Below are 24,723 nucleotides of genomic sequence, written 5' to 3' on the forward strand. Positions count from 1 at the left end.
TACTAACCCGGTGGTAACAGGTCACTTCGAATAGTCTGGAGGAGCTGAATGGACAACCCTCACCAGCTTGTAAGACCGCGTTGAAGCGTTAGACGATGATGACGCAGACATGGGAATGTTCATAGAGTGATGCAGCTTGTCGTAGTAGGGCATTTTTTGCGCCCCAAGCACCGCTTCTGCGGCCGACTTCAAATGGCTATCCTCTTCTAAGCGCAGGTTTTTCGATGCCGACTTCAAATGGCTATGCTCTTCCGAGGGAACGCTTTTCGATGCCATCTTGATAACCCGCCGCTTCGGCCGGCTGTGTCTATTGAGCTTGGAGTGGACGTACCGGTCAATCTCGGACAGCGTGAGCTTGTCGATGGGCGAGGATTCGGGTAGGTTCTTTGGATGTGACCTCTCATACGCCTCCATCGTCGCCCGCGATAGCGTCGGCGCAATTACCGACGTCGACAGATCAAGCGTATCCCTGCATGTCTGCAAAGCCGAAACACCCTTTACTGCGAAATAGACACTCGGGAGAGAGGTAAACGATAACGTAGGCTGCTGTGCCAACGGATTAACCGGAGACATTGTCCCGCTTGGCAGCTGAGCGTCCGCTTCCTTCGGGCTCGTCGGAATCGGTGATGAAAACGACGGCTGTCGATGGTGGTGATAAAACAATGGCGGGTCTTCCTCCTGGACGTTCTGTGTCGCCTGATACAACACTTCAGGAATGTCCTCTAGGAAAGACTCGCGCAGTTTCTCCTCGATCTCCTTCCTCAGGAACTCTGCCGCACTGGGCAGGAAGTCAAAAGAAGAGCTGATCTTGACCGACTTAAGCGGATCGTTACGGAACACCAGCGTCAGCCCCCGCGTTCGTGAGTACACGATGATGATGATGGCACTGAGCTTGATTTCCGACAGCTCAATCTTGAGCGGTAGATGCAGTGAGGTAGCCGCCGAAACGAACGGCGGAGCAATAAACCCCATAGACTTGAACGGCAGAGCCAAAGGGTTTGCTTCGACCGTAGTCCTCAGTGATAAGTAGGCGTCGCCTGAGTAGTCGAGCTTGAAAATGCCCCGGAACTTGTCGCTCCCCAAATCCCCAATTTCCAGGATCTCCAGGTTCGGCGCGACCGTGCCAAAGTCGAGGCTCTCTACGCGGATTTTCTCAACCAGCACCGGCGGAACAGAGTTCTTGTTCATCGTCTCGCACAGCACCTCCGAGCACTTGGCATACAGCTGCTCCTTATCAAAGAAGCTCCAGTTAAACTTGAACGACATAGTAGCGAGTTACGGCCTTTCGTAGACCAGCTGTTGAATAATAGAAACAAAAAAAGATGAAAAAGCGGTCAATAAAGAGGTGGATTGCGAGGTAAAACCGTGGCCGCCCTTCCGGGATGTCTAATCAGCCATGTCTTTGAGTTGATGTGTTGGATCATTGGGGACAATGTCTTATCGGCGCCAATGTTGAGGGCCCAACCACGAGGCTGCTGCGCCGCACGAGGCCCGGTTGGGAAGGCACAACGGCGATCGCGCCCAGCCGCACGGCTCTCTGGTTACCTGGGGGCCAGCCCCCAGACCCCCGTAGCTCCGCTGAGCGGAGATACTCCAAACTCTTTGCATATAACAAATTACTATAGCTGGTTTATCTGTCATGTGTATTTTGAACGAGTCAAGGCCTCCTTTGCTCCATACACGGTACAGTAACGCGTTAGCCATCGCGCTTCAGTGTACCCCCGCCATGCGGTTTTAAGGTTGGGAGTTGTGCGCGCGCACGCACTGGGACATCACGAAAAATAGACATCACCAACCGTGAAAATCAAACAGTAGACCACCAAAAGACGCGACATGCCTGCGAGGAAGAAGAAGGCGGCGGCAGCGGCTAAGCCTAGGGCGAAGACAGCGCGAAAACAAGTAGCTAGCCCAATGTCGTCTCCGCAAACAAAAAGAATTGCCCGTGTAGATTTGGGCGACGAAGATAACGAGCTCGGTCACGTGTCCACGACTATGAAGAAGCCTCAGAAACCCCTGGATAAGAGCGGCGGCACGGATACCGGGAAACGGCGTGGGCGGACGAAAGCGAACGAGCCGGAGTCGGACGACGGGTTTGTGTTCACGCGGAACGCGGCCAGACCGTCCAACCCCGAGAAAAAACGCTCCAAGACGGCTCGCCGCGAGCCCACCCCGCCTTCCTCGCCGCCATTGACTAATTATAACGACTCTAACGAACGATCTCATGCTACTAACAACACAACTACGACTACTACTACTACTACGACTACTAATGGAAACCATCATCACAACTATACCACCAGTAATGAACGAGGCACTCCTCAACACAGCAATGGTACTACTACGCGGATAGCACTCCCCATATCAGACACTCCTGTGATCCGGCGCAACCAAGAGATGCGCGCGAATCCCGCCGCAAGGCGCCGTAGTAGCCTGGGGAGCCGAGGGAAGCGGGTAAGCTCAATTGGTAACGGGTTTGTCGCGGTGCCCCACGAAGAAGTGGACCCCCGGGACTTTTTCAAGCATGTCGACCCCGATATCCCCGAGCCCCATCGTATGAAGCAGATTCTTCTGTGGTGCGCTAAGCGCGTCCTTGATGCGCGCGCCGAGGAGCTAAGGCAGCTAATTGAAACCAAGAACCAGTCGTCTAAGGCCGTCATGGAGCAGGTGACGGGGCTGCGGATTGCCCAGGTTATAGAACAGGAGCTGGTGCGCGACCTGACTAACGGCAAGATAAATACGAGCTGGTGGTCGCGACCGGAGTCCACTACAGCAGCAGCGCACAAGACGCTCATGCCAAACGCTCAAAATGTAGCCAATATGAATAATCTCGAGGCGTTTGAGAAGAAGCTGCGCGACCTTACCGCCGAAAAGGAGCAATGGATGGCAAAGCTGGAGGCGGCCGATTCAGCCGCACGAACTGCGGCGAGCGAGCCGCACAACAACCAAGAAGAAGAAGACTGGTCTCTCGTTGACGAATCAACCAAGCCAGTGTACGATGGCGTTTTGGAACGCACAAGAAACGACATTTGTGCCCAGGCGGACCAGTTTATGCGCTCAATTGAGCCACGTGTTGACGCTCTTTCAGACTCGGTCCACCGCATAAATGCCATTGTCCAGGCCTCTGAGCTCTTCACCGCATCTACAATGAACAAGCTTGTTTCCCAGCAGCCCCAGCCCCAGCCCATTGTGACTCGGGACCTGCTGCGAACCCTCTCCCGCCTAGCGGACTCCACTTCCAATGTATACTAGTCTATATACCCGTGGTATATAATGTCTATTTATTCACGCCAATTTGAAATGCTTCCCCAATGCTTCTCCAATGCTTCTTCCTAGTAGTTATTCGTACGCTCCTCGGGTATTTTTTGAGTTCTTCCTAGTGTTTCCAAGTCTGCCTTCCCAGGGGGAATAATAGTTATAAATATCGCTTGGCCAGCTGTCTAACTTTTTGATCGAAAATAGGTGACTGGATAGGCTGGTTCGTAAAGTAAAACGGCGACAGAAGCGTTTTCACGTACAGATCATACACGTCGCTGAAAAACTGCCGAATGCCATCCTCGTTTCGCGTCTCGTGCAGCAGAAGGAACTTGATATTGCCAGCAGTAACAAATGCCGAGATCATGTAGGAATAGAAATTGTCCACTGCCTTCAAATACAGACTGTTGGTAGTCCATTGGACATACTCAACCACGTCCAGTGCAGCGTGCAGGATGAATGGATTGAGCTCCTTCATCTCGGGCGAGAACCGCGCAACACCGTCCCCGCCCTGCCGGTTCGTGCCGAACTCCAGCTCGTATATCGGACAATCTTTGGTGCCGATAATGGCCAGGTAGTATGACATTGTCGCCGTTGGTGGTACTGGTGATACCTCCAGAGTGGTGGACGGCGAGATACAGTTGGACGGAGTTGGGATCGGTGGGCGAAACCATATGGGGGCTGTGGGGGCGTGTGTGAGATTAGCATAGACATATCACGCAACTCACCGGATACTCCGACCTTTGCAAGTGGCTATTACACATGGCGGTCACTACCAACAGTAGCCGGTCGGGGTTCCTGCTCAACGACCGCATATCCAGGCGTGACGCCTCCAAGGAGGAGGTGCGGCCAGCGGTGAGCCAGGTGGAGGAAGCCGATCACGGTGAGGCCCTCAGCGACGAGGAGCTGCGATCGAGGGAGGCAGCCCGGTTAGCCTCTATTGTGCTCAACATGAAGGAGCTCAACTCTGAGCAGCCAAACAAACATCAGCAGCAGAAGAAGAAGAAGGCTACTGAAGCACTGCATATATCTCCCGGGACGCTGTCGCGGGTGAGGATGGCTAAGGCCAAGCTGGAGCTCGAGTACCAGATGATCCAGAACTTTCAGGATCTCGACTATGAGAAGTTGGCCAAATCAGAGCCGGATAAGGCTATTAATCTTTCTGACATGCATTCGTCGTCTGAAGAGGAGCAGAAGCCCCGCGGCAAGTACAATCCGCTTCAGACTATCCGGAACAGGGCGCAGAGGCCTGTAACTTCGCCATTTGGGGCCAGCAGACACTCTAACCACCACTTGGCAAGCCATGAGTCTCGCAAGTCTGCAGGCGGTGGTTTGTCGACTTGGAAAGTAGATCCCGCCGAACTAGTGGCCGACTACGGGTGGCAACAACGTAACTGGCACGTTATGCGTAATCGATACGACAAGCTAGTGTACCAGCCTGAACGGCCGGGCAATTATTCGCCGATGCACTCTCCTCAGGCTTCGCTCTCGAAGCACGAGGAGCTGATATCGCGACTCAAAACGAAGCTGTCGTCCCATGTGCACAGACATGATAGCTCTGATTCAAGCTTTTCCGAGACGGATATGATCGCGTCGACTCCGCAGTCCCCGAGGTCTTTATCCGAGGACAAGACCTTCCAGGTCATTGACCAGCGCAATAGATCGATATCTCCGGTGCGCAATGTCAACATAGAGTCGATCCAGTCTCGCGTGTTCCCTCAATCGGAGGCGGTGAGAGAACGTAGAGTTTCTATTACTGCGCCAGTGCTGCAGCACCCAGATATATCTAGACTGAGGCGTGAGAACCTCAACGGTGCGCTGGAGCCTGCGCAACCTATTAGCGAATCTGCCGTCATTGATGAAGAGCCGGGAGCGGATGAGAAAAAAGAGCATGTCGTTGTAGCCGAGAGTCCTGCACCCAGCGAGGTGTCCTACTCAAACGCCAAAGAAATGAAATACCTCGACATGGTGTTTTTCCTGTCGCACATGCATGTTCTCAATGGTTCGCTCTCGCGCAATGGGTCAACGACAGATCTTATGGACACCACGAAGCGCCAGTGCGACGAGATGTCGTCGGCTATTGACACAACGACATCTCGCGCCCTGTCTGAGCTCGTACCCCGTACGCGCGACGCCGTCTCGTCTCACGAAAAGACTATTCGCAACTTGCATGAAGACCTGTCGCAGGTCAAGGCGCCCCAGATGGACCGGGTGCTAGTCACAAGTGACAAGATCATTGGCGAAGTCAGCACGACGCTTAATTTAGAAATGCGTAAAATCGGCGAGCGGCTGGACAGGGTGGCCTTGGACACTCCTAGCGTCGAATGGGTGCGAGTTTTGGCGTACTGGATGTTGGAATGGGTGCTGGTTATCATCATGTGGATTGCCTGGGCGTTTTTCTCTGTCATTGGCTTGGCCAAGTCGTCCGTTGCGCTCATATTTTTCGCCATTAGATGGCTCCTCTGGTACTAATTATTTATTCATTAGCATATTTACTAACAACATCCTCCGCGAAGCGGAACTTCATATTTGTAGGATAGGTATTTAGATCAACTTTCGGATTGGTGCTTTTTCAATTTAGTGCTTCTTTTCTGGTACTCGAAAATAAGTAGGAGTAACAATGGGGACCAGTACCCCCCAAACCGCCCCTGGGGCTCCGCACCGCGGAGTTCTGGTTGATGACGATGATGATTGTGACGGGGGTTTGGGGGCAGAGCCCCCAACCATGGGAGCTCGAGGGTTGGCCCTCGAATACCACATAAGTAGGATAACAATGGTGGGGGGGGGGGGGGGGGGAGGGGCTCCGCGGAGGTATTGTGTGAACAATTATAGGAAAGTAGAAGGAGAAGAAGAATACGAAGATCTAGTGTATTATGATGATAAATAAATGCTGTTAGTCGCTATCGTCGTGTCGATTGAGAAGCTCGTCAATCTGGAAGAGCGCCGTTTTGGACCGCTCACGCACATCGAGAGTAGCGTCCTTGCTTCGCTTCTCCAGTTCCTGAGAGAATCCTAGCTCTGCGAGGCGGGCGGCCCGCGACCGGCACGATACATCGCGAAGACTGTCGCCATGCTCGTCAAGCCATGTCAGATTTATAATCAGCCACACAACAGCCTGCCTAATCTCGCAATGGTCGTGGTCCAACAACAGCAGCAACCGCTTCAACAGCTCACGCCTGCCAATGATCATATCGCGGTACTGCTCGCCATTGGCAGCAATGTGAACCAGCGTGAACACGGCGGATGAGACAATCTGTGGGTAGTTGGCAAAGGTGCGCCCAAACAGCTTCGACTCGAGCAGCGAGAAAAAGTCCTCGGTGCCAATCTCTTCAAACAGCTGCTCCGTGACAGCCTTGTTCTGGCACACAAGATTGCGCATAACGTCCATCGCCTGCTCCTGAACCGCCAAATCCGGGTCGTTGCACAATTGCACCAGGTACACCGTCGAGAGCCGGTTGAGCACCAGGGCTTTTACAGAGTTGCAGCTGTCGCGTCCGTATATAGTGTGCTTGAGCGCCCACACGGCATTGAGCTTGAGCATGTTGTAGCGCGAGTGGGTGCCCTCGAGAATGTCGTCGAGGATGCCCTTGTCAAGCATTGGCTTGCGCAGAGGGCTGAATTCAAGGATAAGATTACACACGGCGGCCATGGCGGCGGATTTAACCTCAAGGTCTTCATCGTCCTCTTTAGAGGTTTCCGCCTTCGACCGCAGCAGCTCGAAGATGCCGTCCGTCAGATCGGCGCTCGAGAGGTTAGTTCGGAGGGACGCTACGCTACGAGAGAGCGACCGCAGCACGTGACACGCCGAGATCTTGAGCCGTCGCACGGCGATGCGGTCCATGGCGCCCTCGCCCGGCGGGAGCGTCATGATGCTGGTGACGAGCTTGAGCCCGCCGGCGTTGACAATGTCTATGCGGAATGCGTCGCTATGGAGGCCAATGCCGCCCAAAACAAGCAGGTAATTCGACGCCAGCTCGCTCGTCGCGTAGTCCCCAATGACCATCGTCTTGAGACGGCCCATGATCTTGCCAATGAGCCCGATTTCGGCGGCCTGCTCGGCTTTGGCCTTGTTGTCGCGGCAGATGCACGCCAGCACAAGCGCCGTGCGCGGGTCCTCGGGGAGCAGATCGAGCACGGGGACCAGCGTCGGCAATAGCGGCTGCGACATGATATGAGCCTGCTTCTCCCCTGTCGCATGCTTCTGTAGCTTTGTCAGCAGCTCGACCGCCGACAGCCGCGTGTACGGATCCTGATCCTTCGTCAGCCGAATGAGGTTGGCCAGCACACGTGACGGCGACAGTACGCTGTGCATTGTGCCCGAGGCCTCTGCCTTGTCGCCTCCAGGCTCGCTGAGCAGCCCAATGGCGCAGCTCGGCGTAATGAGGTGGGCCAGCGCCGTGATGACAGCGTCTAGCGCCAGCGGCTTGGCCCCCGTCTGCTCGTATGTGCGCATGTACGACGCCAGCCGCACGGCGAGCACGTGAGAAAGGTTAGATAGTACTTTCTTGGACACCTTTGTCGGTGATAGCAGAGGCAAAAGTAGGCAGCACTGCTGAACGGCGCGCTGCGAGAACCCCGGATAGGACAGAATGTGTTCCAACGCCGGATAGAGCGATGGGTAGCGGCTAATGACCATCTGGCCCGGGTGGACCGTGTAGATCGTCACCAGAACCCTCAGACACGACACCACAATGGATGGCGAGGTCTCGAGCTGCTGGGAAATGAGCTGAGTGATGCAGTCGACGATGGGCGTCTGGAGAATGGCGTCAACCACGTCGGCGGGGCCTTTCAAGGTTAGTTTAAAAAGCTCTCACAACAAGGAACCGATACATACCGTACGCGTAGCTGCCCAGGATGACGACAGCCTCTTTCTTGATCTCCTCGGTGGCGTGCTCGGAGTGCACGAGCCCCATGAGGAACTCCGGTATGTGTTCGACGCTGGCACGCTTGTTATCATCATGCCCAATAAGCAGCGTCTTGAGCTGCTTCAGCGCCCGGTACTGCTGCTCCCGGTCCGTCGAATATAGCGCCGATAAGTCGTTGATCGGATGCGTCATGGAGTCTTTTCTCTCATCAAAAGGTCGCTGGCGTTTGTTAGGTGCTGCAGCGACACCCCACATTTAGGTCCCAAGGCAGCGGGTTCCTAGTACTTCTCAGCACGAATGTGTATATACCAGCATTGCTGCGCCGCATGTGGCTGTCCCCTGCGGCTCCGCTGCGCGGAGTTCAGAGCAGACGGGGGTTTGGGGGCAAAGCCCCCAACTACGGGAGCTCGAGGGCTGGCCCTCGAATGCACTCCAGTGCTAGTGTAATTGGGGGAACTGGTAACCCCTCCCTGGGGCAGCGCTTTGCGGTGGATTCGTGGGCTATCGGCGTTTTGTCTTGGTTGCTCGGTGAATTAGATCCACCTGTATAGAGTTAGTGCATTCAGGGAACAGTAGATGAACATACCAATGAGACAAAGTCGCCATCTCTGAAGAGACGCAGAAGTGTGTGTTCCAAATTGCTATCGTCATCCAATTTAGGAGACAACGGCGCTGTGGTAGGGGACGACGAGCATTCAACTGGCGCTAGAACAGGCTTTTTCGGCTGTGATAACAACGGCTTGTGGCGATTGGAGTTCTGCGACCAGTCTGGCACCCCTGAGTGCAGAGTCTGGGAAGACGCGATTACTTGCGGAGACCACAGGCTTGAGCTTTCGTCGACAAAACTGGACTCCAATGGCGGAAGCCGAGGCTGCGAGAGTCCCTGACTCGATGGCAGTAGGCCTGGATCGGGAAGAGACGGCGTGTCGGGAATGACAATCGGCACTTGCGTAGGAGGAATAAGGTACTGACTGACCACCAATAAGTCGTCATCATCTCCAATGCTTTGGTCTTGGGTATCGGGGATTCTATCGATGGCGGAGACGTCCTGGCTCGTCGAGCCTCCTGCTTTTAGTTTTTTTGTCGGCCGTGGGTCAACAACGAGGTGGCTAGACCTCTTTTGAGAGAAGCAGCTTTCCTCCATTGATTCGTACTTCCCATCATCGCCTTCTACATTACACCCGCACTTGTTGAGCAGGAATACCGCCTTTTGGTAGTTTTCTTCGTCAAATCGGACCTGGAACTTGAACGCCTAATCCGGATAATGAGTAAAGAAGTCCCACACATTAAAACGCACATACCTCTACTCTGGCATTCTTTTGGGACAGGATCTTGAATCCAATTGAAGGGCCCTTGGCGAGGATCTTGTAATGCCTGAACGACGAGTTAAACTGCCTTTTGATCCTCTGGAGATTGAAATTAACCTGCTCCGTTAATTTCTCTTTTAAAGAGCTACCGGTAAAAGATAAATACGTACCAACGTAGTTTCCTCCTTTGAAACAGCTAGAATAATGTTTGGATTATCGGCATCTCTATCGCTTTCACGATCAATACCAATGGACATCAACAGGCCTGCCTTTTCAATTGCCCACTTCCGGGCTTCTTCGTCATAGTAAGTGTACTTTTTCAACTCCAAGTGAACCCACGAATAGTGGCCCATCTTATTATAGTTGTCTGCTACACCAATTCTTTGCAAAAGACATTTTGTCTACAATACAAATTACAATTTACCATCTTCCCAGTGCGACAGTCCAGTTGAAACGGTCCACGGCGATACCGGCCGTGCGGCTCATTGAAGATCTTATCGGCTAACTCACGACACTCTGGGCCGGCCCATTCTCTGGCTACCATGAACACAATACACGGATACACAAAGCATCAAAATATACTAACTAGACTCCAGACCAAATTCGATAGCTTAAATAAAAAAAAGGAATTTTGGCAGCTCTATTTCGACTATGATATCGTTATCGGCGGTGACCACCCCGGACTCGCTTAAGGTTGTGTGAGATTAGTTTGATTATCGTGCATGGTCACGTGCGAGCACAGAATTTCACCGCCGATTTATACAATCACTAGCGACAATCCAGATCACCGAGGAGTGGGTTTTTTTAGTCATGGGCGTTACGTAGCTAGCTATAGCTGAAATATAAGTGGTCGTTTCTGCTTGCATTCATTTTTCATCTTTCTCTTCCCCCCTTCCTCCAAAGCCATGTCTCCATCTGCTGCTGAGGTATCAAAATCACCGTCTCCGGGTCCTGCGCCCCGACAGACCTATAGAAGTCTCGTCGAGCACCCGTTCCCGCAGGTTCACGATGTTAACTCGCTCCACGGATCCGTGTATACCACTTCCCAGGTTCTGGTCCAGCAGACGGCTTATGCAGTGTCTAAGAGCATTTTCAGCTACTCGCCAGAGGGCTTTGATCTTGATTCTTCGGTCCAGACCTGGCGAAAGTATGGCCAGCCTAATGGTCTTGGCGTCATTCCAAAGCTGACCGCTTTGGAGTCCCGAGTCGGTGCCGGTAGTGTGCTGCTCGGCTACACCAACAATCATGTTGAGCAGACACCGACTACCGTCCTTGCCTCGGTCGGTACTCTGCGGCTGATGCAGCCAGTGTTGGCTCACTTCGCCTTCAAGCCTTCTTCTTCTCCGCTGGTCTTGAACACCGCCTCGGTAGAGTACGATACTGAGTCCGGCAACCTTGCCTCGGACTACCTTACTCCAATTGATCTTGCAAAGAACCTTGGCCTGGGCCTCGTGAGCTCCTCTGGCCTCGCCGATGCCCAGCTTGCCTCTGCCTTCTCTGCCCTGTTGGCCTCCGTGACCCCGACTATCCACGTCTACGACGGTGTTAAGGCAGTTCGAGAGAACGGCAAGGCCACTGGAGTCCTCTCGGCCTTCGAGATTGGCCAGAAGTACAGTGCGTTGGCGAACGAAGTTGCCTCTCTTGGCGAGTCTAAACTCAGCCTTGTAGAAAAGGTTAAGCTCCTTCTTGACCGGTTCAATTCGACGTTTGAGACCGAGTACAAGCCTTTTGAATACGCCGGAGCCGCTAACCCAGACACTGTGGTTGTCGCTTTTGGCTCTGTTGAGGGCTCTGCCACCGCCGAGGCTGCTACCAAGCTTGCTGCTGCTGGAGCAGCGGTCGGTGCCATCAACATTCGACTCTACTCGCCATTCCTGGAGCGAGAATTCTTTGAAACTCTTCCAAAGTCTACCAAGAAGATCGTTATTCTTGGTCAGGCTCGAAACGGCGAGGACTTCTCTGCCCTCTACTCCGAGATCAGCACCAGTGTGTACATGAATGGGTTCTCTGGTATTGAGATCGTTGACAACAAGTACGCCATCGACAAGTCCTGGACCGTCGGCGAGATTTACTCCGTGTTCGGCAAGGACCCAGTCGAGTCTAAGGCCTCCGAGTTCGCCTTCTGGGACGTTGTGTCTTCGTCCTCTGACCAGGTGCCCTCGACTCTTGCTCACACTCTGTCGTTCGACAACACCAAGGCCATCAGCTACATTGCCAACTACGACAATCTGACTCTGGGTGGTGTTGTTCAGGCCAACATTCGGGTTGGAGAGTCTAGCACTCCATACCTGCCACAGGACGCCTCGCTCGTCTTTGTTAACAGCTCTGACATCCTCAAGTCGTACGACGTGCTTGCAAACACTACCTCTGGCGTTAAGGTTGTCCTTGGCGGTAATGTTGACCTAGAGAAGCTTGATGACACGTTCAAGGCCCAGGCTTCCGCCAAGTCGGCTGAACTCTACTCTCTCGACTACTCTGCCGTGGGCGACAACCAGGAGACTCAGGGCCGAACTCAGTCGATTGTTCAGCAGATTGCATTCTGGCGGGTAGCCTTCCCGCAGCTCACCATTGATGAACTCACCACCAAGATCGTCCTTTCTAACGGCGTTGATACCGAACTGGTGGCTGCTACTGTTGTCCAGCTGGCCGAGAAGGTATTCGAGACTGCTCTTTCCAAGATTGACATTCCAAAGGAATGGGCGGAGGCTCCAGTCGAGGCCAAGTCCACTCTGTTGGTCCCAAGCAGTTTCGTGGCTGAGAACGTTGCTGCCGTTGAAGAGACTGCTACCGCTGAGTCTGAGACTGTCGTAGAGGTTGCCAAGCGAATCGCCTTCCAGGAAGCCTATGGTGCCGAGCAGCAGCTGCGACCAGATCTTCCAGTCAAGAACTTTGTCGCCAAGGTCCAGGTCAACCAGCGAGTCACCCCGCAGGACTACGATCGACACATTTTCCACTTGGAGCTTGATATTACTGGTACTGGCCTTACTTACGCTATTGGCGAAGCGCTCGGTGTGCATGCCCCAAACAACGTGGCTCGAGTGCGAGAGTTCCTCGAGTGGTATGGTGCTGACAAGAACGAGATTGTCACTGTTCCATCCGTGGCCAACGATGGTCACGTTGAGTCCAAGACTGCCTACCAGGCGCTGAGAGACAACCTCGATCTGTTTGGTAAGCCTCCCAAGAAGTTCTACGAGGGTCTGGCTGAGTACGCGACCGACGAGAAGGAGCACAGTGTTCTGACCCAGCTCGCTACTCCAGCTGGCGCTGCTGAGCTCAAGAAGCGAACCGAGGAGGACTTTGCAACTTATGTTGATATTCTCCAGGAGTTCCCATCTGCCCATCCAAGCATTGCTGAGCTTGCGCAGCTTGTGTCCCCGCTGAAACGACGAGAGTACTCCATTGCCTCGTCTCAGAAGGTCCACCCGAACGCCGTGCACTTGCTCATTGTCGTTGTCGACTGGGTTGACTCCCAGGGCCGAAAGCGATTTGGCCAGTGCTCTAAGTTCCTGTCGGAGCTCCACACTGGTGCTGAAGTCATTGTCTCTGTTAAGCCGTCTGTCATGAAGCTTCCACCCAAGCCAGAGCAGCCAGTCATCATGGCTGGTCTCGGAACTGGTCTTGCTCCATTCAAGGCATTCCTCGAAGAGAAGATGTGGCAGAAGCAGCAGGGCCACACTATTGGTGAGATTTACCTTTTTTTGGGTAGCCGACACCAGAAGCAGGAGTACCTTTATGGTGAGCTGTTTGAGGCTTACAAGGATGCCGGTATCTTGACCTATATTGGTGCTGCGTTCTCGCGAGATCAGCCAGAAAAGATTTACATTCAGGACCGAATTCGAGAGGCTAGCGACCGATTGGTCGATGCTTTCGTTAACAAGCACGGTGGGTTCTACCTGTGTGGTCCAACCTGGCCAGTTCCAGATATCTCTGCGGCCTTGTTTGACATTGTCAGCCGAGAAGCTGTTGCTAGAGGCGAGACTCTCGAGATGTCTCGAGTCATTGAGACCCTCAAGGAGGAGGAGCGATACATTCTCGAGGTCTATTAGAACGTTCAACCTAAATAGAATAGAATGCTACATGTTTCATATTAACTTTCCGAACAGTTACAATTTATCCAATTTTTTAGAGCTATAATCCAGTGATCGAGTGAAGAACAGCTATCAAATATACATAGTCCTGTCCTAGATAAGCTAATTGAATTGCGTAGTCCTCTTCGTTTAGATAGCCAATTGGGGTGCTTAGAGTTGTGTGTACATTTGAAAGATCACATGCAGTCTACCACCGACATCACCACACCTACAGCGGTTTCAAACTACGCGTAGCTCTAACGCGTAAGGTTCAGGCCGGCAGTACTGGCAACATCTAACCGAATCTTATTCGAGTTCAGCGAAATTTGTAATGATTGAAGCCAAAATAGATTCCCTAAGGAGAATCACAGATTGCCCTTAAGTACAACCATGAGGCTCTACTACGCGTTATGCACGTTTTAGGGCCTTCTCGTTGCTCCGCTAGACCGAGAATTGTAGCTCTCTCCGCGAAACGGAGCCCACCAGGGGAGTGCCCCCGATTACAACTACTGGCTACGAATACTACGCCCCGTGTAGCAACGAAGAGACGGGGTGGCGTGCGGCGTACCGATGCGGCTCGCGGGGCGCGTGCGCACGCTTGCGGGCGCAGGGGGCGGCCGACCGGGGAGCAAAGGGCGATGGCGACAAATTTCCACTCCCCCTCCACTGGACCCCATTGGACAGCACTGATTTTGATACGATGGCGTCTTTAGAGGATTTGATTCCTGTAGTGAACAAGCTGCAGGATCTGGTGTTCAACACCATCGGGTCGGACACCCTTGATCTGCCGCAGGTGGTGGTGGTCGGATCACAATCGTGTGGCAAGTCGTCGGTGCTCGAAAACATCGTCGGACGAGACTTCCTGCCGCGAGGCACCGGCATTGTCACGCGACGGCCGCTTATCCTTCAGCTAGTGAACATGCCAGCGGATCGACCCCCGAGCCCAGAGCTGGAGGCGCGAGGCATCCGAGGCAACGAGTGGGGCGAGTTTCTCCACGTCCCGGGGCGCCGGTTCTACGACTTCCAGGAGATCCGTAACGAGATCGAAGCCGAGACTTCGCGAATCGCCGGATCCAACAAGGGTATCAACCGTCTGCCTATCAACCTGAAGATTTACTCGCCGCATGTGCTGAATCTGACGCTGGTAGATCTGCCCGGTCTGACCAAGATCCCCATTGGCGACCAGCCGACGGACATTGAGAAGCAGACCCGGGCTCTCATTCTGGAGTATATCGCCAAGCCCAACTCGATTATCTTGGCGGTGTCTCCGGCTAACGTAGACCTTGTAAACTCTGAGTCGCTGAAGCTGGCTCGGCAGGTAGACCCGCAGGGGAAGCGGACCATTGGCGTCCTAACTAAGCTTGATCTCATGGATCAAGGCACTAACGCGCTCGATATTCTGTCGGGCCACGTTTACCCGCTGAAGCTCGGGTTCATTGGCGTTGTTAACCGGTCGCAGCAGGATATCCAGGCCAACAAGTCACTGGATGACTCGCTGCAGGCGGAGCGCACCTTCTTCGCCAGTCATCCGGTCTACAAGAATATCAGCCACAAGTGCGGCACCTCGTACCTCGCCAAGAGCCTCAACCAGACGCTCATGGGGCACATCCGGGAGCGACTTCCCGACATCAAGGCGCGTCTCAACACGCTCATGGGCCAGACCGAGCAGGAATTGGCCTCGCTGGGCAACGACGCGTTTGCGGAGCATGACTCTAAAGGCACGCTCATTCTGCAGCTCATGACGCGGTTCGCATCGTCGTTCACGTCCTCCATTGACGGCACCTCGAGCGAGATCTCGACCAAGGAGCTGTGCGGCGGAGCCCGTATCTACTTCATTTATAACGACGTATTTGGCCAGTCCCTGAGCAAGATCGACCCCACCGCCAACCTGTCGACCACGGACATCCGCACTGCCATCCGGAACTCGACCGGACCGCGAGCGTCGCTGTTTGTGCCGGAACTTGCATTTGATCTGCTGGTCAAGCCGCAGATCAAGCTGCTGGAGTCCCCTTCGCAGCGATGCGTCGAGCTGGTGTACGAGGAGCTCATGAAGATCTGCCACAACTGCGGATCTGCCGAGCTGGCGCGGTTCCCAAAGCTACAGACCAAGCTCATTGAGGTTATTTCGGACCTGCTACGAGAGCGACTGGGCCCTACTTCGTCCTACGTGTCGAGCCTCATCATGATCCAGCGTGCATACATCAACACCAACCATCCCAACTTCCTGGGGGCCGCGTCGGCCATGTCGGCCGTGCTGGCGGAGCGCCAGGCAGCAGAGAAAGAAAAGGAGCGGGCCATGCGAGAGGCGGCGCTGCTCGCTGAACGGGCGGCCTCCCCTGAGGCGGAGGAAGTAAACGGAAGCATTGACGAGGACACTCAGCATAAGTTGCAGAACGGGCATGTAGAAAAGCGAGGCAAGCACCGGCACCACGCCAGCGAGCACAAGTCGGACACTGCTTCTGCCATTCTCAACAACAACCCGCTGCACCCCAGCGCCAGCACCGGAAACCTCAATGGTGGTACACCGCAGCCTAAGGACTCTTTCCTGAACTACTTCTTTGGCAAGGACCCCGTGAATGGTCGCCAGTCGCCTCTTGCGGCGTCTGCCCGAGGCACTCCTCCAGCTCAGGCGGCGCGATACCACCATGCGCCGCAGCCGTTCACGACGGACGGTCCACACTTTGAGAGCATGTCGCAAGAGTTTGAAGCTGCGCTTGACTCGGACGACCACCACCATCTGACGGAGCGGGAACAGCTGGAGTGCGAGCTCATCCGACGGCTCATCAAGTCGTACTTCGACATTGTCCGGGAGACGATCCAGGATCAGGTCCCCAAGGCCGTTATGCATCTACTTGTCAACTTCTCGAAGGAGGCTGCCCAGAACCGGCTCGTCAGCGAACTGTACAAAGAAGCCCTGTTTGACGAACTGCTGTACGAGGACGAAGCGCTTGCACAGGAACGAAAGAAGTGCAAGAACATGCTCTCCACGTACAAGGAGGCCGCCAAAATCATCAGTGAGGTCATATAGAAAAAGTGATATACACATCTCTTCTCTCATCTTTCAGCTCCCCTTATTACTGTAACTCCGCCCATTATTAGCCGGTGTATTCGAGGGCCAGCCCTCGAGCTCCCGTTGCTGGGGGCCAGCCCCCACACCCCCGGTAGCTTGGATGATGGCTACAACGTAACAAAAGTTTCGTAACACTGTAACAATTTTCTCGCAGCAAAGTGTGTGGCAAATACAGTGCACCTCATAACAGTTCAAATCTCCGCGAAGGAGCGAATTGCTCAAGTATACGGTGGTATATTTGATCTAGCATATATTCGAGCTCCTGCTGCGCTACTCAAACAATGACTCCTCAGAGATATATTCTATATTTACTCCAGTGGTTCAAGCAAAGGGTCTGTGACTCGAAGTTTTGAGTTGAATGCGTCAATGTCGAGGTAAGTCCCCCGGAAATGACGTCTACCCGACATCTGATCAAACTCGCGTCGCCCGTGGAGCACTCTTCGGTTAAAGAAGAGCATGCAAGTGTTTTCGTCCATCCGCGTCTCGAGCTGCTTATCCGGAGACTCAATGAACGCCTCAAAAAGCTTCAGCCCCCGCATCAATGCGTCCAATTGCTCTGCAGACGCGTCAACATCTGTAGCAAGAGCATCCAGCGGGCCCTGGAACGGCGGAGCGTAGTTGACGACACTGATCTCCTTCCTGCCCGTTGCCGGATCTACAGCACTATATGGGTCCTCTACAACAAGCGGTCGCTGGAAGTAGTAATGCTCTGTCTCATGGAGGTAATGGAAAGAGAGCGGAATAGAGGTGAGCGCATCATAGGCTTCGGGGTCTACATCCAGTACGTGCTTAGCAGCCGCAAACGAATCAGCAAACACAGACTCACCGCCAGTCGCCTTGTTCTCTATGATATGGAGCAGCTGGATGCCTGGAGGAGACTCGTAGTACAGCAGATCCATATGCAATGGCAGGTACACTGAAGTATAGGCGATGTTCTTGGCATCCGGGACTGAGGTAACGTCCCACGAGGTGCCATAGAAAGTCTCCTTAATATAGCCAATTCGCCTCGCAATGTCCTCTACTGGAATAGCCTGGTCTTCAGGCCGAGGAACGTTCTTTACGAAGATCAGGCCCGCTCGCTGCAGTTCTCGCAGAGCTCTGGCAAGGGCCTTCTCGTTGCCCATATACTCCGCATAGTCGACAGTGTGGATCTCCCCGACCTTCTTGTTCTTCCAGATCTCGGTGCGAGACTTATCCAACCGTCGAAACTTCCTTCTCGAAGTGTAATTGACATAGCGCGACAGGAGATCCTCGGGGTAACGGGAAACCTGACCGTCCGACCACTTGACGGAAAGCTCTCTGCCCTCAGCAGAGGCTTCAACTGCCTTCACAGCATTATCAAGCTGCCCCGTGGAGAAGTCCTTCTGATGAGTAGACCGGTCCACATGCGATGGGCACGCATCTCTGAGGAAGACATTCCTGAACGTGATTGGCCCCGGGGCGGACCGAATCCCGGACACCGTGATGCCTGTCCCGTCGAACTTGTCAACGTGAATCTTTCTAACTAGCGACAGGCCATTCCGGCCGCCCAGTCGAAACTTTCTAGCCAGCATTATCTACTGAAAGATAGTTCAGGAGAGAGAAAAAATCGTACCATGTAGGAATACGTCTGCCGACACTCTGCATACACCCGCCGGTTGGCCTTCTCCGACCTCGGAGGATGCTACAAGTGAGACACTGGGGTACCTCAGCCGCACTGACAATCGCGATGGCCGTACGACAGCGAATGAAATACATGTGTACACTCCATCTTGAGCATTCCATGGATAAAGTCGTATATCCTCAGTGATCGTTAAGAAGGCTTCAGCTTGAAATATCGAGGGGCCAGCCCCTTAAACTCCCCGAAGCTCCGCTTCGCGGAGTATAGCTCTATCGTCAATGGATGCATTCCAATATATAAATAAGGTCGTAAATCGTTAGTGGTAGTGTTTCATAGGGGAACTAGCCCTAACCGATTCTATATCGGAATTCTGGTTACTTGGAGACCACAAGGTCACCGTTAACCCAGACGCTTCTAGTGTTTCTATCATCCCCATTAAAGAGCCATTTCTGAATGGCGTGCTTCAGCTTCGCCTCAACCGAGTTCTCCGAATGCCACTCAAACGAGTCAATTGGAGAGTCCTCTACGTGGAGATCGACAAACTGAGCATCAAACTTCTTGCCAACCTCGAAGTTGCCTAGCTTATGGCCAAGGTTGCACACATGGGCACCTCCCAGAGTCGCCAGGTAGAACACCTCATCCACAGTCAGCTTGTCGCGGTTCTGCTCAGAAAACATGGCAACATGCCTGGACACGATGATTGCTTGCCGGGCAACCTCGAGGATGCTTGGCGAAAACCCTCCAGATACATCAGTGCCCAAAGAGACCTTGATCCCTTTATCGAGCATGGACCGCACTGGAGCCTGCCCAGAAGTTAGGCACGAGTTACTGATAGGACAGTGCGAAATGCCTGCCTCTCGGAGCTTGACAAGGTCCTTCTCTTCCTCAGTAAGGTGCACAGCATGGGCGAGGATAGTCTTGTGGTTCAGCAGCCCGGTCTTGTCGTAGACATCAGCGTAGCCCTCGTACTGCGGGAACAGCTCCTTGACCCAAGCAATCTCATTCTTGTTCTCGGAGATGTGAGTTTGAATCGGAAGCTGCTCCTTCTTAGCCAGCTCACCCAGCCATTTGAGCATCTTCTCGTCGCACGATGGAGCAAACCGCGGAGTCACAATGGCGCTGACAATCTCGTTCGTCGGGTCTATCTTGTTGATGTGCTCAATAACGGTTCGATCAGCCTCGTGCGACTCCTCGTGCGAGTGGTGGCAGTAGTAATCCGGCGAGTTCTGCACCATACAGGCCCGCCCGACAAATGCTCGCTGCTTCTGAGCCAGCGCCTCGTTAGCCAGGACCTTAGTAGGCTCCGGGTGCAGAGTCGCATAGTAGGAGGCAGTAGTAGTACCGTTCTTCAGAGTTCGGGCAATAACCTTGGCGTAGACCTCCTTGGCCCGAACAACGTCCTCAAGTGAAGCCTCCAAAGGGAAAGTGTACTTCTCGAGCCAATCTAGAAGCGTAGAGTCTCCGAAGAAGCTGCTGTTCGGGTACTGAGGCGCATGGATGTGGGTATCAAAGAACCCCGGGAAAAAAAAAGAGGTACCAGACCCTGCCCGGTCCACGACATCGACATCGCCCTCTTCGTAGCCGTTTTCGACGGCGCTCTGTACGGCTGACTTGTCGGTTCGGTCGACGAACCGGATAGTACCCGAGGCATCGACGCCGATATTAGCCTGCGTCACGTACTCGAGCTTGGAAACGCTCTCAGAGTGCACGAACGCGCCCCGATACACTGTGATCTTCTGCTTTGTCATAATAGCCGTCGATATCGCCCTTGCTCGTCGTCGAAGATTCTCCTGGAAAGAAGTCGAGACAGCCGTGGAATTTAAATACGATTTTGATCCGACGGCCCACCCCACGGGCATAAGTGCCCGCCGGACAGCTAAAACACTGCTGCGATAGAGAGCTGCCATTAATGCGCACGTTTCCGTTGGATGAGCTCGTCTTTATAAACTTCTCCTCACTGGATCTTTTCTTTCTTCACTGGCGGCTACGTGCGATATTCGTTCTTTTTTCTTTATCGCATGCTGATCTGGAATAATTTTTTCATCGTGCGGCTCAACGGGCCGCCGGCCGTGGCCGGTCAGAGGAAAAGGCAAGTACTAAGGTACTGTACTACTGATACTCTACAGTGATACCGGTACTCTATTTATTCTTTTTATTTCATTGATATATCTAGTATTTCAGCATACCGGTAATATTTCTGTGGGTCGTTTGTCCCCTTTTGCGTTGTGAAATTGGTGCATATGTGACAGTCCAAATATCTACGTAATCAGGGCCCGTGGGATGCTACCCCCACTAGCAATTCTTGCCAGCTTCTCGGCCGCACCAAAACCACCAACCTTGGCCCCGCCGGACTGATAGTTGATTTATGTTATTACGTATCAGGTGCCATGAGAACGATTTCAAACCTTTGACCTAGATTTTTGAACGTGCCACATTGTACCAACAGTTGATCTAGATGTGTTTCCAATTAGAGCTTGCCTAGTTCTAGACTTAATCGCAACTGGCACTCCCCAAGGAGCCCAAGGTGGTAACGCCAACGAAGCATTCGATTTTGGAAGTACTGAGGTACAAGCCATATTACATAGAGAGAAATGGCTAACTTTTTGTGCCCAAATATCTGCTACTAGTAGTAGTAACTATGTGCTTCCTGGCATGAGATCCGGACATAGCACAGCCGCATGATGCGGCGGGAGCGGCGTGCGCGGCGGGGTTACCGGGACGGCGGAAATCGCCCCCCTTTAATACTCGAATTGAGCGCAGGCTTAAATATTAATCCTTGAATCAGAAATGACAAAAAGCAGGCAGATTAGAGAAAGAATTGTGAATATTCTGGGATCCGTAAGACAAGACGTGCTTAATGGGAACTGCCCTGAGATTGGATTAGCTACCAACAAGCGCCATCCAGACGGATCTAAGCAAGAAAAGGCAATCAGTCTCTTTGACGGCAGAAAGAATATTAGACGGTTTGTAGTGCATTTGGCAGTATTGTATTTTATTCTCCAAGCATTGGATAGTGGGCAGGTTGTCACGGAAAGAGATATCTACTACAAAGACGTGACACTATTTAAACGCCAGTCGAACGTGACCCGGGCTATACAAAGTATTGCCAATACGCTTGAAGTTAGCAGGCGTGACCTAAATGTGACAGCAAGTGCCAAGGGGCTCGTCTGTGGAGATATGACCGTTTTTGGCATCCGCGGCGAAGTGGCAGATATTCGGCGGAACGACGGACCACAGCTGCTGGCAATTGAACCTGAATTCGTTCGACTACATGAAATCCCGCGGTACATACTCGTGATTGAAAAGGATGCCGTCTTCAAACAGATTGCTGCGGATGGCTCTTTCGATAGAGCATTATGCGTAACTGGAAAAGGGTTTCCTGATCTTATAACGAGAGAGACACTGGCCAAAATATCAATTGCATACCCGAGCATACCCATGTATGGGTTAGTAGATGCCGATCCGTATGGCATCCAGATCCTGGGGACCTATTTGTTTGGCAGCAGCCGGTTTAAGGAGAACTCGCGGTGTCTACACATTACACACATCGGACTGTCTCTTCTTCGGGCTCGGTTAAGTGAACTCATTCCCTTGACCAATCGCGACAGGAGATATGCCATATCGATGCTGAAGAACCGTTCTTGGATTGAAAATGTACGGGACTTGAAACGCCAGCTGCAACGCATGCTTTTCTTTAACGCCAAAGCCGAACTCAATGGCAATAAATCGGTTCTTGAAATTGTCAGCGACATTATTAATGCAGTTCATACTAACGGCTTAACGGAGAGTTAACATACAGATAAACGGGTTAACATAGAGATAAATATTAGCTGGTTATAGGAGATGTCTATTTCTTCTTCTTCCTAATTAACGACGCATTGAGCATGTTGACCGGGGCAGCCGCAACAACTTTCTTTACTGCAGCTCTCGGACTGGCCCTTCCCGTTAGCTTGAACTTGCAGCTGGCAGGGACTCGCTTCATCATCTGAAGATATGCCTCCTGAGCCGCCTCCTTTGTAGAGTAATCGCAAGATATCAACACTTCGCGCAGAGATTTGAACTTGCGAACAAGAATCTCATTCGAATCATTGTCTATAGGAGCACGCTTTGGAATGGTTCCTTCAATGCCAATAATGCCCACTACGCTTCCGAGGCGGAACTCCTGGCGCGCCTGCAATTCGAGCCAGAACTGCTCCCGCGACACTTTCAAAGCCCGGCGCTCGTCCACCAAGAAGTCCAAAAACCGGATCTTCGGGTCGTCAGGGAATCGCGGGATGCACTTGACGGCAGGCAGGTCTTTCCTTGGGTCATCGGGATCAGACCAGAATATGTCGCCCACCTGCCATTGCATCTGCGCGTTTGGCGGGAAAAACGCCCCAATTGACTTGCTATCTGCCCCTGGGATCTGCAGACGCGTCTTGCTTATCTTTTCAAACTCGTTTACCAACGGATCCAGTGTCCTGGCCCACCATTTGACGAGTAACGCGTCGGGCATCAAGTGTTTCTTAGGGTTTTTGCTCGAGAACGGGAACAGATACTGCTTTTCCGCCTTGGCGAAGAGGCATATTCTCACTATGCCATTGGGATTCACGTAGTGTCGCAGCATCAGCCGCAGCAGAGCTGTGGTAAGTTCTTTGATAGACAGCACTGCATCGGTATGGTAGTAGTGTCCAGTAGTATCGGCCTTAGATACAAAGAGAGTGTTGATAGTCTGCCCGAACTCCTCGGATTCGTAGACGTACACCTCGAGGGCGTAGAACGTCATTTCCTCGTGCGATACGAGGAACAGGTGGGTGGTAACTCTGTCGAGCTCCTGCTTTTCGGCACCCCGGGGCGGCTTTCGGTAGATCAGCCTTCTCGAGTTGTGCTGGCGCGTCTTCAAATGGACAACATCGAATTCTCCATCCACAGCAGGGAGAACTGGCTCCAATATCGAGTCCATTTCTTTAGGCGTCGATCGCGATTTTGGCGGAGTCAATTAGGTCCGGACATCACGTTAAAGTACCAGAACGCGTCACTGAATCCACCACTGTTTACAAACTAAACAAAACTGTATTTTAAACTTTCATAGTTTAACATGATTCTAAAAGCTGAGCAAAGTTGCCAAGATAATACTGGTAGCTGCTTGCCTAGCGCCGCGGCTCATGCGGCTCATGTGACTTCTTCGATCGTGATTCCGCTTCGCATAGAATTTCTTCCATTCATTGCCTCAAAATAATTACCGTTACTACGCGTAAGCGGAGCCCCAGGGCGGTTTGGGGGGACTAGTCCCCCCATTGGAATTAATGGTAGAGTGTTTTCGAGCTCCACTTCGCGGAGGGGGGTCAAACAAAACTAAGCATATATTAATAGATTACCTCGAGTATTCGTCTGGGAAGAAGATGAGCCGTTCAATGCCCTCCTTGGTCAGTACGACCATTCGAATGACACCACCCGAGGAGCCGTCCCACTTGATGGCCTCGGCCAGGGAGGTCTTCATGAAATCGACCGTCTCCTCCTTGGTCATGTTCTGTCTAAAGTTTTCGTTGCAGTAGCCGTAGATGAACCCGGACCCGCTCCCGGCAATGGCGTAGTCCTGCTCGTGAACGCTTCCGCCCAGTGGGATGCTGTACACCTCTCCGTTGCCCGTCTTATCGTTGAACCCTGCCAGAATGATACCAGCAGTCAGCATCTCTTTATTCGAATAGCAGATCTCCTGGAACAGCGAAGCCGCAATCCTGGGCGACGGCGTCTTGTCCTGCTGTGCAGCATACGACTGCAAGTGGTACTGTACAATGTCCGCCACCGCCTGGGTGTCAGCAGCGGAGCCTGATCTGCAGCACCAGATCTTCTCGTGAACCTGTGTAAGTTTATCGGTGACTCTGTACCGATATAGTTAGCTTTATAAGCTTTGATAGAGGTTCTATGAAGGACTTACCGATTGGCAATGAATGCGCCGGTGGTAGTTCGACTGTAACTCAGTTAGCAATTGTGACCCGCGTACCAATTGGCCCTTACCTGTCAGCGCCCAGGATCACGCCGTCCTTGAACTTGCACGCCATACTAAACCCCGGTTAGTTGTTGCCATCAGGTGGCGATCTGGACTTACATCGAGGTACCCAGGCTATATTCCCACAATTGTTAGCAAATCACTCCATCTTCCAAGACAAGAGCTCGTCTAGCAAATTACGTACTTGACCTCGCCTTTCTTAAGCGCGTTAATGTCTACACTAATCCCGTTCATCGTTGTATCTCTAGTCGTTTGGGGTGGCTTCGAGGTGAGTTTGGGTCGTCAAGGGCGTAAACCTCCCAACCACCACCCACCACCACCCACCACTGCTGGCATACCGGTACTGTACTACGAGTAGTGATAACATTCAGGTAGATAGGAAGTAATAATACGGCAATAGTAATGTTGGGGGACCAGTCCCCCAACCCCCCTGGGGCTCCGCTACGCGGAGGAATTGTAGTCAACGGTGGGTAATTGAATCTCCGTGAAGCTTCGCGAACTCGAGGGCTCCCATATATAACAGTAGTTAGCTAGAGCAGTTAGCCCCGAACAATAGATGTAATTGCCTATAGT

The 24,723-nt window shown here is 52.8% G+C and overlaps 13 protein-coding genes across 13 annotated transcripts; 5 read left to right on the plus strand and 8 right to left on the minus strand.

The window, feature by feature from the left end:
* Window positions 1–21: 21 nt before the first annotated feature.
* MDM34 (MDM34 family protein) lies at window positions 22–1,266 on the minus strand (the record flags this gene model as incomplete). Its single annotated transcript, XM_076683138.1, has 1 exon — window positions 22–1,266. The coding sequence occupies one exon, from the start codon at window positions 1,264–1,266 to the stop codon at window positions 22–24; it is 1,245 nt and encodes a 414-aa protein (XP_076542746.1).
* A 567-nt stretch (window positions 1,267–1,833) lies between these two features.
* On the plus strand, window positions 1,834–3,249 carry TRVA0_006S03422 (uncharacterized protein; the record flags this gene model as incomplete). Its single annotated transcript, XM_076683139.1, has 1 exon — window positions 1,834–3,249. The coding sequence occupies one exon, from the start codon at window positions 1,834–1,836 to the stop codon at window positions 3,247–3,249; it is 1,416 nt and encodes a 471-aa protein (XP_076542747.1).
* Window positions 3,250–3,412: 163 nt separating this feature from the next.
* On the minus strand, window positions 3,413–3,838 carry TRS20 (TRAPP subunit TRS20; the record flags this gene model as incomplete). The annotated part of the gene is made up of 1 exon (XM_076683140.1): window positions 3,413–3,838. One exon carries the CDS (start codon window positions 3,836–3,838, stop codon window positions 3,413–3,415), a length of 426 nt encoding a protein of 141 aa, XP_076542748.1.
* Window positions 3,839–4,014: 176 nt separating this feature from the next.
* MTC4 (Mtc4p) lies at window positions 4,015–5,724 on the plus strand (the record flags this gene model as incomplete). The annotated part of the gene is made up of 1 exon (XM_076683141.1): window positions 4,015–5,724. The coding sequence occupies one exon, from the start codon at window positions 4,015–4,017 to the stop codon at window positions 5,722–5,724; it is 1,710 nt and encodes a 569-aa protein (XP_076542749.1).
* A 421-nt stretch (window positions 5,725–6,145) lies between these two features.
* Window positions 6,146–8,372, minus strand: VID28 (glucose-induced degradation complex subunit VID28; the record flags this gene model as incomplete). Its single annotated transcript, XM_076683142.1, has 2 exons — window positions 6,146–8,037; window positions 8,087–8,372. The coding sequence occupies 2 exons, from the start codon at window positions 8,370–8,372 to the stop codon at window positions 6,146–6,148; spliced, it is 2,178 nt and encodes a 725-aa protein (XP_076542750.1).
* Window positions 8,373–8,618: 246 nt separating this feature from the next.
* Window positions 8,619–9,777, minus strand: TRVA0_006S03510 (uncharacterized protein; the record flags this gene model as incomplete). The annotated part of the gene is made up of 4 exons (XM_076683143.1): window positions 8,619–8,660; window positions 8,704–9,369; window positions 9,419–9,541; window positions 9,595–9,777. The coding sequence occupies 4 exons, from the start codon at window positions 9,775–9,777 to the stop codon at window positions 8,619–8,621; spliced, it is 1,014 nt and encodes a 337-aa protein (XP_076542751.1).
* Window positions 9,778–10,329: 552 nt separating this feature from the next.
* MET10 (sulfite reductase subunit alpha) lies at window positions 10,330–13,470 on the plus strand (the record flags this gene model as incomplete). The annotated part of the gene is made up of 1 exon (XM_076683144.1): window positions 10,330–13,470. The coding sequence occupies one exon, from the start codon at window positions 10,330–10,332 to the stop codon at window positions 13,468–13,470; it is 3,141 nt and encodes a 1,046-aa protein (XP_076542752.1).
* Window positions 13,471–14,191: 721 nt separating this feature from the next.
* DNM1 (dynamin-related GTPase DNM1) lies at window positions 14,192–16,519 on the plus strand (the record flags this gene model as incomplete). Its single annotated transcript, XM_076683145.1, has 1 exon — window positions 14,192–16,519. The coding sequence occupies one exon, from the start codon at window positions 14,192–14,194 to the stop codon at window positions 16,517–16,519; it is 2,328 nt and encodes a 775-aa protein (XP_076542753.1).
* Window positions 16,520–16,869: 350 nt separating this feature from the next.
* Window positions 16,870–18,114, minus strand: AIM17 (Aim17p; the record flags this gene model as incomplete). The annotated part of the gene is made up of 1 exon (XM_076683146.1): window positions 16,870–18,114. One exon carries the CDS (start codon window positions 18,112–18,114, stop codon window positions 16,870–16,872), a length of 1,245 nt encoding a protein of 414 aa, XP_076542754.1.
* Window positions 18,115–18,535: 421 nt separating this feature from the next.
* Window positions 18,536–19,909, minus strand: GUD1 (guanine deaminase; the record flags this gene model as incomplete). The annotated part of the gene is made up of 1 exon (XM_076683147.1): window positions 18,536–19,909. One exon carries the CDS (start codon window positions 19,907–19,909, stop codon window positions 18,536–18,538), a length of 1,374 nt encoding a protein of 457 aa, XP_076542755.1.
* Window positions 19,910–20,948: 1,039 nt separating this feature from the next.
* SPO11 (DNA topoisomerase (ATP-hydrolyzing)) lies at window positions 20,949–21,953 on the plus strand (the record flags this gene model as incomplete). Its single annotated transcript, XM_076683148.1, has 1 exon — window positions 20,949–21,953. The coding sequence occupies one exon, from the start codon at window positions 20,949–20,951 to the stop codon at window positions 21,951–21,953; it is 1,005 nt and encodes a 334-aa protein (XP_076542756.1).
* Window positions 21,954–22,008: 55 nt separating this feature from the next.
* On the minus strand, window positions 22,009–23,103 carry RTT109 (H3 histone acetyltransferase RTT109; the record flags this gene model as incomplete). The annotated part of the gene is made up of 1 exon (XM_076683149.1): window positions 22,009–23,103. The coding sequence occupies one exon, from the start codon at window positions 23,101–23,103 to the stop codon at window positions 22,009–22,011; it is 1,095 nt and encodes a 364-aa protein (XP_076542757.1).
* A 411-nt stretch (window positions 23,104–23,514) lies between these two features.
* PRE3 (proteasome core particle subunit beta 1) lies at window positions 23,515–24,384 on the minus strand (the record flags this gene model as incomplete). The annotated part of the gene is made up of 5 exons (XM_076683150.1): window positions 23,515–24,022; window positions 24,079–24,111; window positions 24,159–24,203; window positions 24,250–24,264; window positions 24,335–24,384. The coding sequence occupies 5 exons, from the start codon at window positions 24,382–24,384 to the stop codon at window positions 23,515–23,517; spliced, it is 651 nt and encodes a 216-aa protein (XP_076542758.1).
* Window positions 24,385–24,723: the final 339 nt, after the last annotated feature.

Source organism: Trichomonascus vanleenenianus, assembly GCF_965637985.1.
Source record: "Trichomonascus vanleenenianus strain CLIB 3782 genome assembly, contig: TRVA0_006S, whole genome shotgun sequence".
Lineage (NCBI taxonomy): Eukaryota > Fungi > Ascomycota > Dipodascomycetes > Dipodascales > Trichomonascaceae > Blastobotrys > Blastobotrys vanleenenianus.